The sequence below is a fragment of the Bos grunniens genome, chromosome 25 (genome assembly GCF_055505025.1).
Source record: "Bos grunniens cultivar Pamir isolate PY7600 chromosome 25, Bosgru_T2T1.0, whole genome shotgun sequence".
In the NCBI taxonomy this organism is placed as follows: Eukaryota; Metazoa; Chordata; class Mammalia; order Artiodactyla; family Bovidae; genus Bos; species Bos grunniens.
Window position 1 is genome coordinate 26328498 of NC_141189.1, and position 15472 is coordinate 26343969.

The 15472-nt window shown below is 36.9% G+C and overlaps 1 protein-coding gene across 3 annotated transcripts in view; it reads left to right on the top strand.

The window, feature by feature from the left end:
• SMG1 (SMG1 nonsense mediated mRNA decay associated PI3K related kinase) overlaps positions 1-13688 on the top strand; it is a 98992-nt gene extending 85304 nt beyond the window's left edge. For all 3 annotated transcript variants that reach the window (XM_086375571.1, XM_086375570.1, XM_086375572.1), the window contains 9 exons: positions 609-746; positions 2013-2165; positions 2880-3059; positions 3842-4069; positions 4820-5031; positions 5191-5297; positions 6688-6867; positions 6955-7061; positions 9094-13688. In XM_086375571.1, coding sequence (XP_086231697.1) covers positions 609-746; positions 2013-2165; positions 2880-3059; positions 3842-4069; positions 4820-5031; positions 5191-5297; positions 6688-6867; positions 6955-7061; positions 9094-9171 — 1383 coding nt within the window. In that variant the 3' untranslated portion in view covers positions 9172-13688. The remainder of the gene's footprint in view (positions 1-608; positions 747-2012; positions 2166-2879; positions 3060-3841; positions 4070-4819; positions 5032-5190; positions 5298-6687; positions 6868-6954; positions 7062-9093) is intronic.
• The last annotated feature ends 1784 nt before the right edge of the window (positions 13689-15472 follow it).

Consider the following 15472-nt stretch of genomic DNA (forward strand, 5'->3'; position numbering starts at 1 on the left):
AAAATATTATAAAAGTCCTTCCAGTTTTGTTCATCTGAACATATTGTAAGCTAGCACAATATATAACTTTAAAATTTCAGCTCAGATGTCCCTTGGCCTTCTGGGGCCACCATACAGTGTACAGAATGCACGCGTAAGATGGCTTGATCCCCTGTCAGCACTTGCCTGCACCTTTCTGTTATTCTGCCACTTGTAGGTTCACTGGAGAATTCCTCCTCCTCTGACTGCTGCCATTGTCTCTCTCAGTTACTTGCTTAGCTCCCATGCTGGGCAACTCTTCTACCTACTGTGCTTGTTCCAGCCTCTGAACTGGAGATTATTTTCGGGGGATTGTGTAGGAAACTTTTACTTTTACTAGGAAATGCCTTCAGAATTGCTGTTTAAATACTGCATATCCGTGATCCAAGAAATTTATCAGCCATTCTCTACCTCAGGAAATTTTCCATCTGGTTAATTCTTTTACTGAGTTTCTGTTACTCTTCCCTGCCCACCCTGCCCTGCTGCACCTGGACTTTTTACCACCTCCCCCAGTCCTTCCCCTAATGTCACTTCCCCTCTCTTGGTTTTTTCCCCTGCTTACTTTATTACATTTCTTTTTCTTTGAACAGTGGCAGCATGAAGATCTCCTTATCAATAGACCACAAGCCATGTCTGTCACACCTCCCCCTCGTTCTGCCATATTAACCAGCATGAAAAAGAAACTCCATACTCTGAGCCAGATTGAAACTTCAATTGCAACAGTTCAGGTACGTTTTGTCATTTCCTCCTCCTGGCACATCTTACTTTTAGAAATGGTCTCTGCTGTGGTGAAGTGCTCTGTTCAGTCTGTCCTTGGCTTTTAAGTCACAGGAACTTTAATACCTTTTTCACTTTTATTTTTAATTTGTGTCTTTTTTTTCTTATCTTCCAAAGTAACTGAATCTTAGCAGTATATTTTGAACCAAGAATACAGACATACTAAATATTTCAAATTTTTAATGAACTATTTAAGAATTTTTAATGGCTATTACTGTGCCATTATACATTAACGTTGGTAATGGTAAAAACTTGAATACCAAATTTGTTTTCTGAAAGTTTGGCATATTATTAATATCCATGAAGTTTAGTTCTATCTTCCTTCTATTGTGTAGTTAATGGAATTTTGTGATATCAAAAGCAGCAGAACATTTTTCTAAACCATCATTTTTGACTATTTTTGGGTCACATCAGCAAAATATTTAATCTCACCTTTTTTTCAACAAGAGAAACTGGTCTTGATGATGGTTTTATATACATCTCTGGTATTCTTATATATTCAGTAGTAACTGACATTTTTCTGTTTTTATAGTTTAATATTAGTATAATTACAATCACTGTAATAATATTTTTTAAATTTTTAATAGAACTTTTCTTGAGCTCACTTCTTTGAAGATTGAAATACCTTTTCTCTACAGCATATTAGTCCTAGTTTTCACTTTAGAGATTGAACTCATGCCCTTTCTGATTCTAGAGGTGTCTGTGTGTGAGCGGGTGGGGGGCGAAAAGTATGAATGGGAACTCCGCCACTTGAAATGTTGAGTACATAATGAAGCAACTTTGTTATGTAAAACCTTTGTATTATGATAATCTGGCTGGATTTTTTACCATTATTCATGAATGTTTCCATTTGTGGGAATCTGATTTTCATCTTTTACAATCAAAGATATAAATGGACTTTCTCATAGATAGCATATATAGTGCAGTGGGAATTTGGTATGACAGGGTTTTGTTTTTTTTTTAAAGACTATTTAGAAATGAAAATGAAACTTCTTTCTGCAAAATAAACTGAAAGCCAGTCCTTGCCTTCTCAGATATGTTTAGTCTTAAATACTCTATATGAAGTCAAGATTAATTCCAAAAGGTGACAGTTTGTTAAAGATGTTTTCTAAGTTACTTATGCCATCCTATTTCTTTTGAATCTCTCTTATTCATATAAAATGCTCAACAGATAGGAAGTGGAGTCCTATTCACTGAGATTCTGCTGGCTTTTATAGGAGAAACTGGCAGCACTTGAAGCAAGTATTGAACAGCGACTCAAATGGGCAGGTGGTGCCAACCCTGCACTGGCACCTGTACTACAGGATTTTGAAGCAACAATAGCTGAAAGAAGAAATCTTGTCCTTAAGGAGAGCCAAAGAGCAAGTCAGGTATGGGCACCTGTGTGTGCCATCTTATTTTCAGTTACAGGATAATATAACTCATTATATAATCAGGCACAACATTGAACTAATATGATTCCCATATCCCATATATCCATTACCAGAATTTAATAATTGTCAACTTAAGTCCTACTTTATTTTCTGTATACTCCCTACCCTAAATTTAATGGTAATCTCAAATATTATATCATTTTATCTGTAAATATTTCAGTATGTATATATAAGATGAGAACTAGTTAGTAACATAATCACAATACTATTACTGTACCTTGAAAGATGTCCTTAATATTGTCAAATAAGCCGTTAGTGTTTTCTGATCTAAATGGTAAAATTATGTAGGAGTAGAAGCAGAAGGGGGGAGCATTTCAGATTGGAATTTAGATATAGCACAAACAAATTTAAGCTAAATATGATAACAGTTTTTCTATGGAGTAAAATTTGTGTTAAAAAAGAATCATGCAGAAGATGTGTTTACCTAACTTTACTTAGGTGCTTTTTGGCCTTCTCAGACTTGACAGCATCAACCTAAAAGTGTTAATTTATTTACAGCTTTTATAAGAAGTGGGTCTGAGAGTCATACATTCATACATTTTCAGGACCTGGTCCTAAATTCTGGAAATGAATAGGTAGTATTATTTTTCTTTCATTAATTGCAATTTTTTTTCCTCATTGTGATGGTTCCACTCTTTTTCCTCTTCACAGGTCACTTTCCTCTGCAGCAATATCATTCATTTTGAAAGTTTACGAACTAGAACTGCAGAAGCCTTAAACCTGGATGCTGCATTATTTGAACTAATCAAACGGTGTCAGCAAATGTGTTCATTTGCATCACAGTTTAACAGTTCAGTCTCTGAGTTAGAGCTTCGTTTATTACAGAGGGTGGTAAGTCTTGATTCTTGGGAGTGAATAGATTTGGTAATTTAAATAAGACCAACTATATGCTCTCAAAATCAATATATTCACTAGTCTACATTTATTGAGCATGTACTGTATATGAGATATTGTGAAGAATTCAAGGATGACTAAATCTTTCTTTTATCCCCAAAGGAACTTATTTATACAAATAATACAGTGAATGAAATGAAAAAGTGAAAAGAACTCTCAGAGCTATAAGTAGAGCTATAAGTAGAATCACTGTAGGGGTTCCTAGGGAAGGAGAGAGATAATGTGTAGCAAATGACTCAGATGCACTTTGGAAAGTAGGATAGCAGACAGAGGGCTAGTGGAGGACGAATGCTGGAATATCAAGTTAATAAATTCAGCATTTCTACTTTGTGGGAAGGCTTTAGACTATGTATTAGGACGCCCTGGTTTTATTTTAAAGAGTTACTTACAGTGCCTGGGGTCCTAGCTGTGTGTCATGTTTGTTACTCCAAATATATTTTCTTAGGTTTTAAACTTTAAGCGTTTGTTCCCTGTATAATTAGGCAGAAAAGTAAAAATCTTAGTTTGTATTTTGTAGATTGTTTAAATTATCAAGTATTTCTAAAAATTTATTTAAATTTTTAAGAAAACACTTTTCTAGTGAATTAATTCATGACTCAGCAACTAAGGTTCTTTGTATCAACTTGAGTTACGATTATCTTTTGATATGATGTTGAGGAAAAGAATCTTATATTTTTCTGGCTGATTCTTAAAATCAAACAAACCCTTATTCTCTTTAGGACACGACTCTTGAACATCCTATTGGCAGCTCTGAGTGGCTTTTGTCAGCACACAAACAACTGACCCAGGATATGTCTACTCAGAGAGCAATTCAGACAGAGAAAGAGCAACAAATAGAAACAGTCTGTGAAACAATTCAGAATCTGGTTGATAATATAAAGACTGTGCTCACTGGCCATAACCGGCAGCTTGGAGATGTCAAACATCTCCTGAAAGCAATGGCCAAGGTAAGATTAATACCATTGACACATAATTACTCTCCCCCCTTTTATAAAATTACAAAAGAGTTTTATTCATGAGAAAAAAACCTAATTTCTCCAGGGTCATATTTCTGGTTTGTCACTGAGTTTATTTGTGTTTTCATCAGCTGTCAACTGTTTTTTTTTAAGCAGGTAGTAAATAGTATTCTGATTCTGTACACAGAGAAACTGGTGCTTAGAGAAACTAATTTATACAAAGTCACATAACTTATAGAAGAGCTGAAACTTGAACTTAGTCTCACAGAGTATTTAGATTTCTAACTTCTCTTCTGGCTCCCAACTCAAATCATATAGTTTGCTTCCAAAATAAATGAAATATTGCCTCTTCTTTCCAGTATTGTATAGAATCTAGATAGTAAGGAAACAGTCCTCAGAAAAGGCTTTATTATCACAAAACAGTAGATCATTTACTTTTTGAGTTTTTTTGTTTTTGGTTGTATCATATGGCTTGTGGGACCTCAACCAGGGATCAAACCCATGTTCCCCCCTGCAGTGGAAGCATGGAGTCCTAACCACTGGACTGCCAGGGAAGTCCCTGGATTTCTTTTTAGTTGGAGTTTTTATTTGTGCTGGAAACAAGATTCCTATTGAAAAGAAGTTATTAATAAATTGTAATAAGCAGATTAAATACATTGATACTAAAAAGCCACTTATTAGTCTGAAGAGTAATACTAAAACAAATACCATTTTTCTTAATCATTAACATGTTGATTCTAGGATGAAGAAGCCGCTCTGGCAGATGGTGAAGATGTTCCCTATGAGAACAGTGTTAGGCAGTTCTTGGGTGAATATAAATCATGGCAAGACAACATTCAGACAGTGCTGTTTACATTAGTCCAAGCCATGGGTCAGGTTCGAAGTCAAGAACATGTTGAAATGCTCCAGGAAATAACTCCCACCTTGAAAGAACTGAAAACGCAAAGTCAGAGGTAAGAATGCTTTCAGGCCTGAATTTAAAATGTAAGCAAAACATGTGGTAAAGTAAGTTTTGTATATTTAATTTAATATTTTTTTCAGTTTTGTTCGTACTTATAAATAGCTATTTGCTGAAGCATTTCATAAATGAGTCATTTTATTTTGTATTTCAGTGTGTATAATAATTTAGTGAGTTTTGCATCACCCTTAGTCACTGATGCAACAAATGAATGTTCGAGTCCAACATCGTCTGCTACTTATCAACCATCCTTTGCTGCAGGTAAGACTCCTGTATTCAGAAAAACCTGTATCTTGACCTGTTGATAATCTACACATACATGCTAAGATGTTAAAGAGCATCTAATATGTTTATTGGGCTTCCCTGGTGGCTCAGGCGGTAAAGAATCCACCTGCCAATGCAGGAGAAGCAGGAGACATGGGTTCTATCCCTGGGTCAGGAAGATCCCTTGGAGAAGGGAATGGCAGTGCACTCCAATATTCTTGCCTGGGAAATCCCATGGACAGAGGCCTCTGACAGGCTTTAGACTGTGGGGTCGCAAAAGAGTCAGACAGGACTTAGAAAATAAACAACAACAAACATGTTTATAGTCATCATCTTTTTAAAGGTTTTCCCTAATAAACCTATTTAGAAAAACAAATTATGTCACAGATGTAAAACAAACTTATAGTTACCAAGGAGGGGGTAAATTGGGAGATTGGGGTTGACATATACACACTACTGTACATAAAATAGATAACAAGAACCTACTGTATAGCACAGGGACCTCTATTCAGCACTGTGTAATGACCTATATGGGAACAGAACCTAAAGAAGAGTGGTATAACTGATTCACTTTGCTGTACAGCAGAAACTAACACAACATTGTAAATCAACTATACTCCCATAAAACATTAATTATCTAAGTAAATAAAGGGTTTCCCTAATTTCTTGTCATATTTCAAACTGAACAGATTTTGCCTTAATTTTAAAAGTATTTATGTTAGAGATTAGAGGAAAAAAATACTGTGTGTTTAAATACTGTCTATGATTACAAAATACATGTCTGTTAGGGAAATACGGAAAATTAATTAATAGAAAAATCTGTAGTTGCTTTCCAACTAGAGACAAAACCACTGTGTATTTGTTGACTTCTCTGTGTGCATGCACACATGTATGCAAATGTATCATTCTGTGAATGTAACTTTCCTCGCCTTTTGCCACATCTAGCTGTTTAAATGGGAGAAGGCAATGGCACCCCACTCCAGTACTCTTGCCTGGAAAATCCCATGGATGGAGGAGCCTGGTGGGCTGCAATCCATGGGGTTGCTAAGAGTCAGACACGACTAAGCGACTTCACTTTCACGCATTGGAGAAGGAAATGGCAACCCACTCCAGTGTTCTTGCCTGGAGAATCCCAGGGACAGAGGAGCCTGGTGGGCTGCCGTCTGTGGGGTCACACAGAGTCGGACACAACTGAAGCGACTTAGCAGCTGTTTAAACTGTCTTTTTAGGTGAAGAGCTTTCATTTTAAGGGATAAGGACTTTAAGGTTGTAATGTCACATCTAGTATCAGGGCTTGTCCATTTGCAGTTGATGATTGAAACAGAACTGCCCTGTTTGCCCGTTTGCTGTTTACCTGTACATTGAGCTACCAACTTGCTCTCTGTAGCAGTCCGAAGCAACACTGGCCAGAAGACTCAGCCTGATGTCATGTCACAGAACGCTAGAAAGCTGATTCAGAAAAACCTAGCTACATCAGCAGATACCCCACCGAGCACCGTTCCGGGAACTGGCAAGAGTGTTGCTTGTAGTCCTAAAAAGGCCGTCAGAGACCCTAAGACTGGAAAAGGTAATTAGTTAAAATAAGGACACCTTAAATATTAAATATTAATACTCAGTGGTGGCTTGACTTATACATGTCTTCATTGCTTCACAGCTGTGCAGGAGAGAAACTCGTATGCGGTGAGTGTGTGGAAGAGAGTGAAAGCCAAGCTAGAGGGCCGAGATGTTGATCCGAATAGGAGGATGTCAGTTGCTGAACAGGTGACCATCTTTTAAACTTGAGCTACATATTTTAATGCTGCTGAAGCAGTATAGGTTTAAAGATTCCATCATCCCCATCTTCGGTGGCATATCGAGAAATAAGGAATTTAAATCTATTTTCAGGCCTCAGAAGATTTTGAATAACACAGCTCCTAGATTGTCAACTCTAACTCTAGCCTGTTAACACTTTCCTTTCAACCCAGTCCTCTTTTAACCAAAATTTGAGGTGTTGCTTGACCCTTTCTCTTCCAACAGAAGACTATTAGTTTGCGTGTTAGAGAGAGCTATGTGAAGGCTTCTAATGATATGAGGGTGACACTTTCGGTGTCAGTAGTATCTATAAATAATCTGTAAAGTGTTCCTGGGTGTCAGTTGGTCTGAAGTTATTACTCTGAAATTTTATCATTATTATTAAAATTGTATATATAAATTCAGGAATGAATTCTTTCGCCCACAGCTGTTTATTTTGAAAAGTTTCAAACTTCAGAAATGTTATAGGAATGCTCATGTATTACATATTCCTTGCCTAGAATTGGCAAGTCAGTTATTAATATTCTTATATTTGCCTAATCTTTCTGTGTAACACTTCTTGCCCTAAGTACTTTGTCTCCCAAACAAAACATTGTAATAATATATAGCCATGATATATAGCTACGATACAATTATAAAATTATCAGCTTCAGAAAACTTAACACTGGTGTTAACGTTGACTGCTATCCACCATTGAGTCCATATTTAGGTTTCTCCAGTTATCTTCAGATATCCTTTTTTACTTAGCCACCCTCACCCATACAGAATTTAGTCAAAGCTTATCCTGAAGTTTATATACTTGTTCCAGTTTTAATTTCCTTTTAATGTCTAGAACAGTTCCTGAGCCTTTTCTTTTATGACATTTAAATTTTTTATGTGTCCAGACCACTTGGTTTGCAGAATGTGCCTCAGTTTATATTTGTCTGATATTTTCCTTATATCATAGCATTTTTGGCAAGACTACTTTGCCAGTGATGTGTTCTTAGAATTTTACATCATTGAATGTGTGTCTGTTTGTGCCATCTTTGTTATTAAGTTAGAGCACTTAGTCAAGGGTAATGTTCTCCTGAATTCTCCATTACACATTTGCTTTTTCTTCTGTGGGGTAGGGTAAAAATCTGAGACTTGTGAATACCCTATTTTCTAATGGCTTGGCATCCACAATTCACATCAGCAATTTTTTTTAAAGTTGTAAACACTGTTAGATCTCTATATTGGATCTGAGCTTAAGCTCTTCTTGGTTAAGAGTCATTCTTTAGAGAGGGTGTGTCAAATTTGTCAAAAATCCTGGACAGTGTTCTGGGTCTAGGGGTATCTTTGCTTCAGAAATTTTCTGGTAGGTTAATGGGTTGTGTGTTTTCATGACTACATCTTAGGTCTCTGTCCATTTTTTTTTGAAGGATGCTTAGCTATTGTGCTTTTTATTCTGATAGTTAAGTTTTATATAAAAAAATGTTAAGTGGCTCACAGGAGTAGGGAAAGTATAGAGTTCTTTGCACACAAAGAACTGTTGTAAGTTATAATTCAGCAGCCATAGAGTGAGCATTTACTATATAATTGGACCCTGATGGATGCTCTGGATAGAGAAATGATCATATCTCTTACTGTAAAAGAATATTTAACTGCGTCAGAATCAGCAGATGTTTGCTGAGTATGAAACTGTTCCAGAATCTTCTGGGCACTTTTCAATTCACCTAAGCATTTGTCCAGTGAATTCACATGTTTAATCCCAAGAACACCTGTGAGGTCAGTGGCACTCTCTCTCCATCTAAGGATTTGTAAGGCTCAAAGGGGATTGTGACTTTCCCAAGGCACACATTTGTAAGTTACAGAATTAGGAGGGAAGCTCAGATTATTTAACTTCTTCCCACCATGACAACTGCACATCTTTGGGTAATTAATTTGGGTGATTAGAAACTTAAACAGTTCATGTAACTCAGGTATGAATCATGCTGTTTCAAGTTTTAAATGGCTTTAAATTCTGTCCTGCCCATTTTTACAGGTTGACTATGTCATTAAGGAAGCAACTAATCTAGATAACTTGGCTCAGCTGTATGAAGGTTGGACAGCCTGGGTATGAATGGCAAGACAGTAGATGAGTCTGGTTAAGCGAGGTCAGACATCCACCAGAATCAACTCAGCCTCAGGCATCCAAAGCCACACCACAGTCGGTGGTGATGCAACTGGGGGCTTACTCTGAGGAAACCTAGGAAATCTCGGTGCGCTAGGGAAGTGAATCCTGCAGGACAGCTGCACTCAGGGATACGCCCAACACCATGGCCTGCAACCCCAGGGTCAAGGGTGAAAGAAAGCAAGCAAGCTCACCGCCTGAACACGGAGATTGTCTTTCTGCCACAGAACAGCTGCAGACGTGTCAGGAGGTTAGCTGCAGAAAGAGATCGGGATGCCGCGGAGCACAGTGATTTGGAACTCCATTCCACCTGACCCCGTGTGTACAATCCAGGAAAAAAACCCAGCTCAGAAACAAGAGGAAACTGGGGCCGCGAAGAAATCACAGCCAAGGAAGATTTGATGCATTCAGATTCTTGCATAACACTTGTTGCTTAGCAACAGTACTGGTCGGGTTGACCAATAAGTACAAAAAAAGGCTATGAGATATGAATTTCAGAAATGGACTGAAGAAGGAGAGCTATGTAACAGATACACTACATTGGAAGAACTTACTTCTGAAATGAAGGGAAAAAAACCCACCCCATCGTCGTCCTCCCCATCCCCCTCCATCTGCCCATTTCCCCCTTTACCTGATCTAGTAGATTAGCCATCTTTCGCATTCACTTTTATTTCAATCCTTATATTTCATATACTTCATCTCGATGCTGTTAACTTATATTTGGAGTGATAAACAGAAAATTTTCCAAAACCACTGATAACACGGAAAATGCAAGGATTGTTTAAAGGTCTGATGATCACATACAAAATGTAATTCTGGTTATTTAAGTCATTTCTGTGATTCTATCATGTACAGTTTCCAGAATTGTCACTGTGCATTCAAAAGTAATGAATCTAACAGACATTTGATTTAATGTACACTCCCCTTTGCTTATAGTGTACATTTTTGGGAGGTCATTCAAATTTCCCTCTTCTGTGATTGCTGTAGTATCTTCATAGAAAGTAGCTAATCCAATGTAATCTTTTACCTTTTTAAAAACCAGGATAGAGTACCTATTAAGAGTTTTACATTGTTGATGGCAGATTAACAATAAAGTGATGTTCTGGTGGAGGTAGAGTGAAATGTTTTTTTAATTCAGTTTTCTCATTTGATACTTTTAATTTACAGTTTACAAGGTGTAAATTAAAAGTGCTTTAGTTTACCTGGCCTTTTAGGACATATACATGAAACATCAGCAAAAAGTAAGAACCAACATCTTTTATTAAGTTCCATTATTAGTGTGTGAAGTACTTTAATTTTTGCACAGTTTTAATAGTTCAGTAGTGAATTCATGATCAAGGTTTCCTTAAATTTAGCATTGCATTTCAGTACTGTGTAAGCTCAACTGTTGATCCAAAATAAAAATCCAGACTAGAATAGGATTCCTAAAATCACGTATCAGCACAGAGTAGAAGAGGATTAAAATCTTGATCGAGTACATTTTCCCTGCAATTTAGAGATTAGGGCTATGATCACTTTCTAGTTGCCAGTCTTCACAGACAAACTTGAAAGAAATTAAGGAAAAATTTCACATAGTTCTGGCCTTTGCTGTATTCTGATTGCCACATTAATCTGTAATCCTTAAATACTCATGGGAGAATGCATTTCAGTATCAGTGCTCTTTTAATACTTTGACAGGTATTATAAGAAAGGTGATATTTTTGAGTACCCATGTGTCTAATGGCAAGTTAAGGAAACTAGTGCATCAAATTTTACTTTCTTCATTCATTTTGAACCTTATTTTCACAATCAAAACAACCTAACTGAATAATAATGCCATACTGTGTTTTGCACACTGCTTTATTTCCTAGAGGCTGTTGCACTCATCACTTGATTACCTCTGCTGTTTCAAGATTAGTCTTTCAACAACATTCTTTGTCACAAGGAAAAACTTTTATTACAATGATAAAACCAGTTCACACTAGTTTATCCTTATAGACAGTAATCAGAAATTGCCTTTTTGTTGGTAAAGAAGAAAAATGAAATAGGTGAATTTTATTGCCTGTGAATTTCAGGCTTCAGAGGTACCTGGCACCTTATCCTAGCAAAAAAAAAACAGCTTTACATAAAAAAACATGTGCCTCTGCTAAATTATCCATCACTTTTATTTTAAAATGATCCCTCAGAGAATAGTGTGACATATACATATTTGGTTGTAGGGCAGATATGATTGATGACTTCAAAGCTTGCTCTTTGCTGCATTCTGGACAATAAGACCTCAGTCTGTACTCTGGCTGCTTCTGGGGAAGTCATTTGACAAGTAGCCTTGTCATTTTGGACTGTTTACAAGAGAACTCAACAGTTAAGAGATTTAATCAGGAGTAAAAAGCTTTGGTCATACAGCAGATTCAGAAGACAGGTCTGTATTTTGGTGATTATCTTTTAAAATGTGAAGTTCAGAGTGCTATGGTTATGAAGTCATGCATTTTTGATAATACAGAAATACCTGTGGCAAACCAGGGGTCTGCTCCACCCTCCCTCCTCCTGTCCCCCATCCCCTCTCCCACCTTCCTTCTCCCTCTTCCTCCCCATCCGACTTCTGTACTCTCACACTCTCGTGCTCCCCCCACCCTTCTTAAGATTCAGGGGTACAGAATAACTTAAAACTTCTACAATTTGAAGTACCCTTGGAAACGGAAGTTTATCGTAAGTGTTTTGCTGTCTATAATTTTCTAGAATTGCCTGAATTTTAGTTGATTTCTCTATAAAGCTGTGGAGGCTTAGTAGTCTATGGAGCTGTCTGTATTTCTCTTTTACTCTGTTTCTTTGATGTGTCTTGCAGTATCTCTTTATTTCTGGTCATGAGTTCTTCACATAGTTTGTTAGATGATTATTCTTCTGTGCCTGACACTTGTGAGTTGTTTGAGATATGTGACGTTTCTGTGTGAGAACTGATAATCAAGCTCTTGATCTGCTCCCCTAAATTGCTCCTTTAGAGCCCAAACCCCAGGTTCAGGGTTGAGGGTTTGTAATACAAAGAAAAACTTCCATCACTTCTGCCCTTAACACTTGCCTCTATTCTGTCGTATGTAGTGTTCTTAATGTCCAATGTTTGGTGTTATCTGCATTGTTTTTGTTTTTAATTGTGGTTGTTCTGATGTGTGAAATTTAAGGAAAGAGCCATTAAAAAATTCCAAGCAGGGCAATGCAAGTACAGCCAAATATTAGAGTTGATGTGCAATCTTAGGTCCTTTTAAATCTGTTGTGATATAGGCAGTACTTTGAATTGAAAAGTCTTCCTGGCCTATTTTCCTCTACATATTTGTAATTACTCTGGGGGCTTACTTGTTTTGGCAGTACTAAAATCAAAGGAGCTGGTTCTTCTTTTCTCCCAGTTCTTTTCCTATTAAAGAAGGCATCTACAATTAGCTTGTTAGCTTTTGTTCATATACATAAAAAAATCAATGAATGTTTTTCTGTTAGCACATTGAAGGTACCTTTGTTTTACATAAAACCAGATATATATGAAAACCAGTGCCCTTCCATTCTGTATCTTGAGCTTGTAAATGCCAGTAATTTAGAGCTAGGACTTTTCCCCTCTTAACTCTAGGAGGTAGACTATGTTAATTAAAGGATCGCTTAAAGAAGGCAGATTTTTTTCACTATTTGGGTTGTATTAGAAAGATTCCTCCTATGGGGAAAAACTAGCATTATAAATTTTCCAAACACTGAGGAAGAAAATCCACTGTATTATGAACCCAGAAGGGTTTGTTGCACTTTTCCTGCTTTTTTTTAAGGCCTGGGTAACAATATCACCATCTCTTTTTTACAAAAGGGCAAATGAACTGCAATTGAGAGAAGCTTTATAGGTTCAGTGGTTAGTTGTACAACATGAACCATTTAGCCTCTTGCTTTCCATGGGAATTTGGGCTTACTAGGGAAAAAGCTGTTTGTTGTGCTATTGTAAAAATGTCATAAAATTAGCTTGACTTTGGAAGATGATAAATTTAACTGAATGTTCTGAAATGCAGACTTGCAGAATGTATGTCTTTCAAAACAGGCTTTTTTTTTTCCTTGACAGTCCAAGTTTCAGCTCCTGTTTAAAGTTCTTTTATTTTCTGGTTTAAATTTTCCTTGTATTTCCACCTGTAATGTCAATGGCAACACCATACTTCACTTGTTAATTTACTTTACCCTTATTATATAAGAGCAAATTGAGTTGAACTGAATCTTCCTTGTTCTTAGTAATACTGTATAAATAAAAGTGGCTTCTCTGTACAAAAGGTTGCAATGCCTCCTGATGGATATAATTTTGTGATTGTATTTAAGATTAAAAGTTGAATAAATCACACCAGCTTCCTGAAAATGCTCATAATGCATCTTTTGGAAAACAAAAGTACATGGCCTACTTTGTGCATATCTGCATTAACATGGCAAAGATTGTATGAAATACCTGTTTTTCAGAAAATAAAGTCTTAAAAGACGTAGCATTTAAGCTCTGAATTTGTTGAAGTAGTTTCCGGAAAACTTAGTTTTGGAGTATGGATAGCTTTTTTAAAGCATTAATACCTCCAAAAGTTTAAAAAGTTGATTCTAAAAAAATTTATTTTACATGTTCTAATATTTTTGAATAGAAGTGGAAATTTTACTTCAGAGTTCTTAGTATTAAGGCACAATTTATTAAGCTTCGTTTTGTATATCTTTAAAAACTTCTGTAGATTATTATTGACATATTTCCTGGTGTGTGGTGTGCAAAAGCTCTGAGGGAAAACAATATCCAGCTTGTTTGAATATCTGGAAATCAGATTGCATTTGTTGCTGCCAGATTCTGTAGGAGGATCTGTTCAGTCATCTGATATATTTCAAAAGTTCACATCCTGCCTTTGTAGTACCAAAAAAAAAAAAAAAAAAACCACACAACCAACCCAAAACTCCAAAGGAAGCTACACCAAGGGCGGGCTGGGATTTTTAATAATTAGGGCAATTGGAAATTTAGTTAAGGACCTTATTTCAGTGCCTTAGGCTGTTAAGTTGTAAATAAGTCTGGGAACATGTTCCTTGAGTAACAAGGGACTGTGGAGAACTGTGCTATTTTAAATCAGTTTCTTTAGTTTTTTTCACCCACTTCAATTTCACAAGCTGATGTTGAAGTCTTTCTTCTGAAGTTGTACTTAGAACTTGGGTGAAAACCAGGCACATTCTGTAATAAAAACTGATTTCCTAAAGTACAAAGGGCAGGTTTTAAAGTCTAATAACCCCACACTTCTCCGTCGGAAGAGGATATTACTGTGCCAGTAGCAAGATTTTGCACGCAGCGCTCTATATATTCACTAATTATGTGGCTGCTGATTGATTGGGACCTTTTTTCTTTTGAATAGGTAGAGGAGGGGCTGCTCCTCACAGTTCATAACTTATATAAAGTCTCCCCAAATGGGGTATATCTTGGCTGCATTTTCCCTACATAAACTTGTTTCCCCAGCATTTCCCAAAGGGGCACTTGATTGAAAAGTCTCCTTCCCTTACGAAGCCCCCCACCCTGCCCCGCCCCACAGGGTTTATACCTGATCAGATGCTTAATTTTTTTCAAAGTTCAATGGCAAATTTCATACCTTTTTATGATACAATGCTTCTGCCCCCCTAGTTTTCTTAGGGGCAGCATGTGGTCTGTAGCTGTGTTGGCTCACATTTCTTTATGCCTTCCCTGAACTTTTTATGAACCTGGTAGTTATTTAAGGAACGTTTTTAAAATAAACTTGATGGCATAATATAGATGAATGCAAAAGGATAAAAGACGAAGTTGAAAGCTATGGCATGTTTTTCTGAAAGAGACATCTGACCAGGTCAACATTTGGCATTATTTTGTGTTAAGTAATGAAAACGTTAATGCATTTTGAAATCCTGGAGAGACAGTGTGTCTCACATTGATCATCTAGTTCTTAAATTGCAGTGAATTCCACTCAGGATGGTTTACATCTTTCCTTACATGAAAGGATCTGTCAAAACCAGCTCCTTTTTGGAGGGGAACCATGCGGTTTCAAGTGAGGTGTTCTATCAATAACTTCCCCAAAGAACATGAAAATAAACCAGTTTTATAAAGTGGTGCATTTTCCACAAGCTCTCAAACTATGCCCAGATGTCCACACCCTCTCTGCCTCCCCCCGCCCCCTCCATGTAAGGCCTTATTCCTAATGAGTAGGGGAGGAAAAATTGAGGAAAACCTACAATTTATGCCCTTTTCCCTTGTCCACAAAGCTCATGAGATGGGCACGAG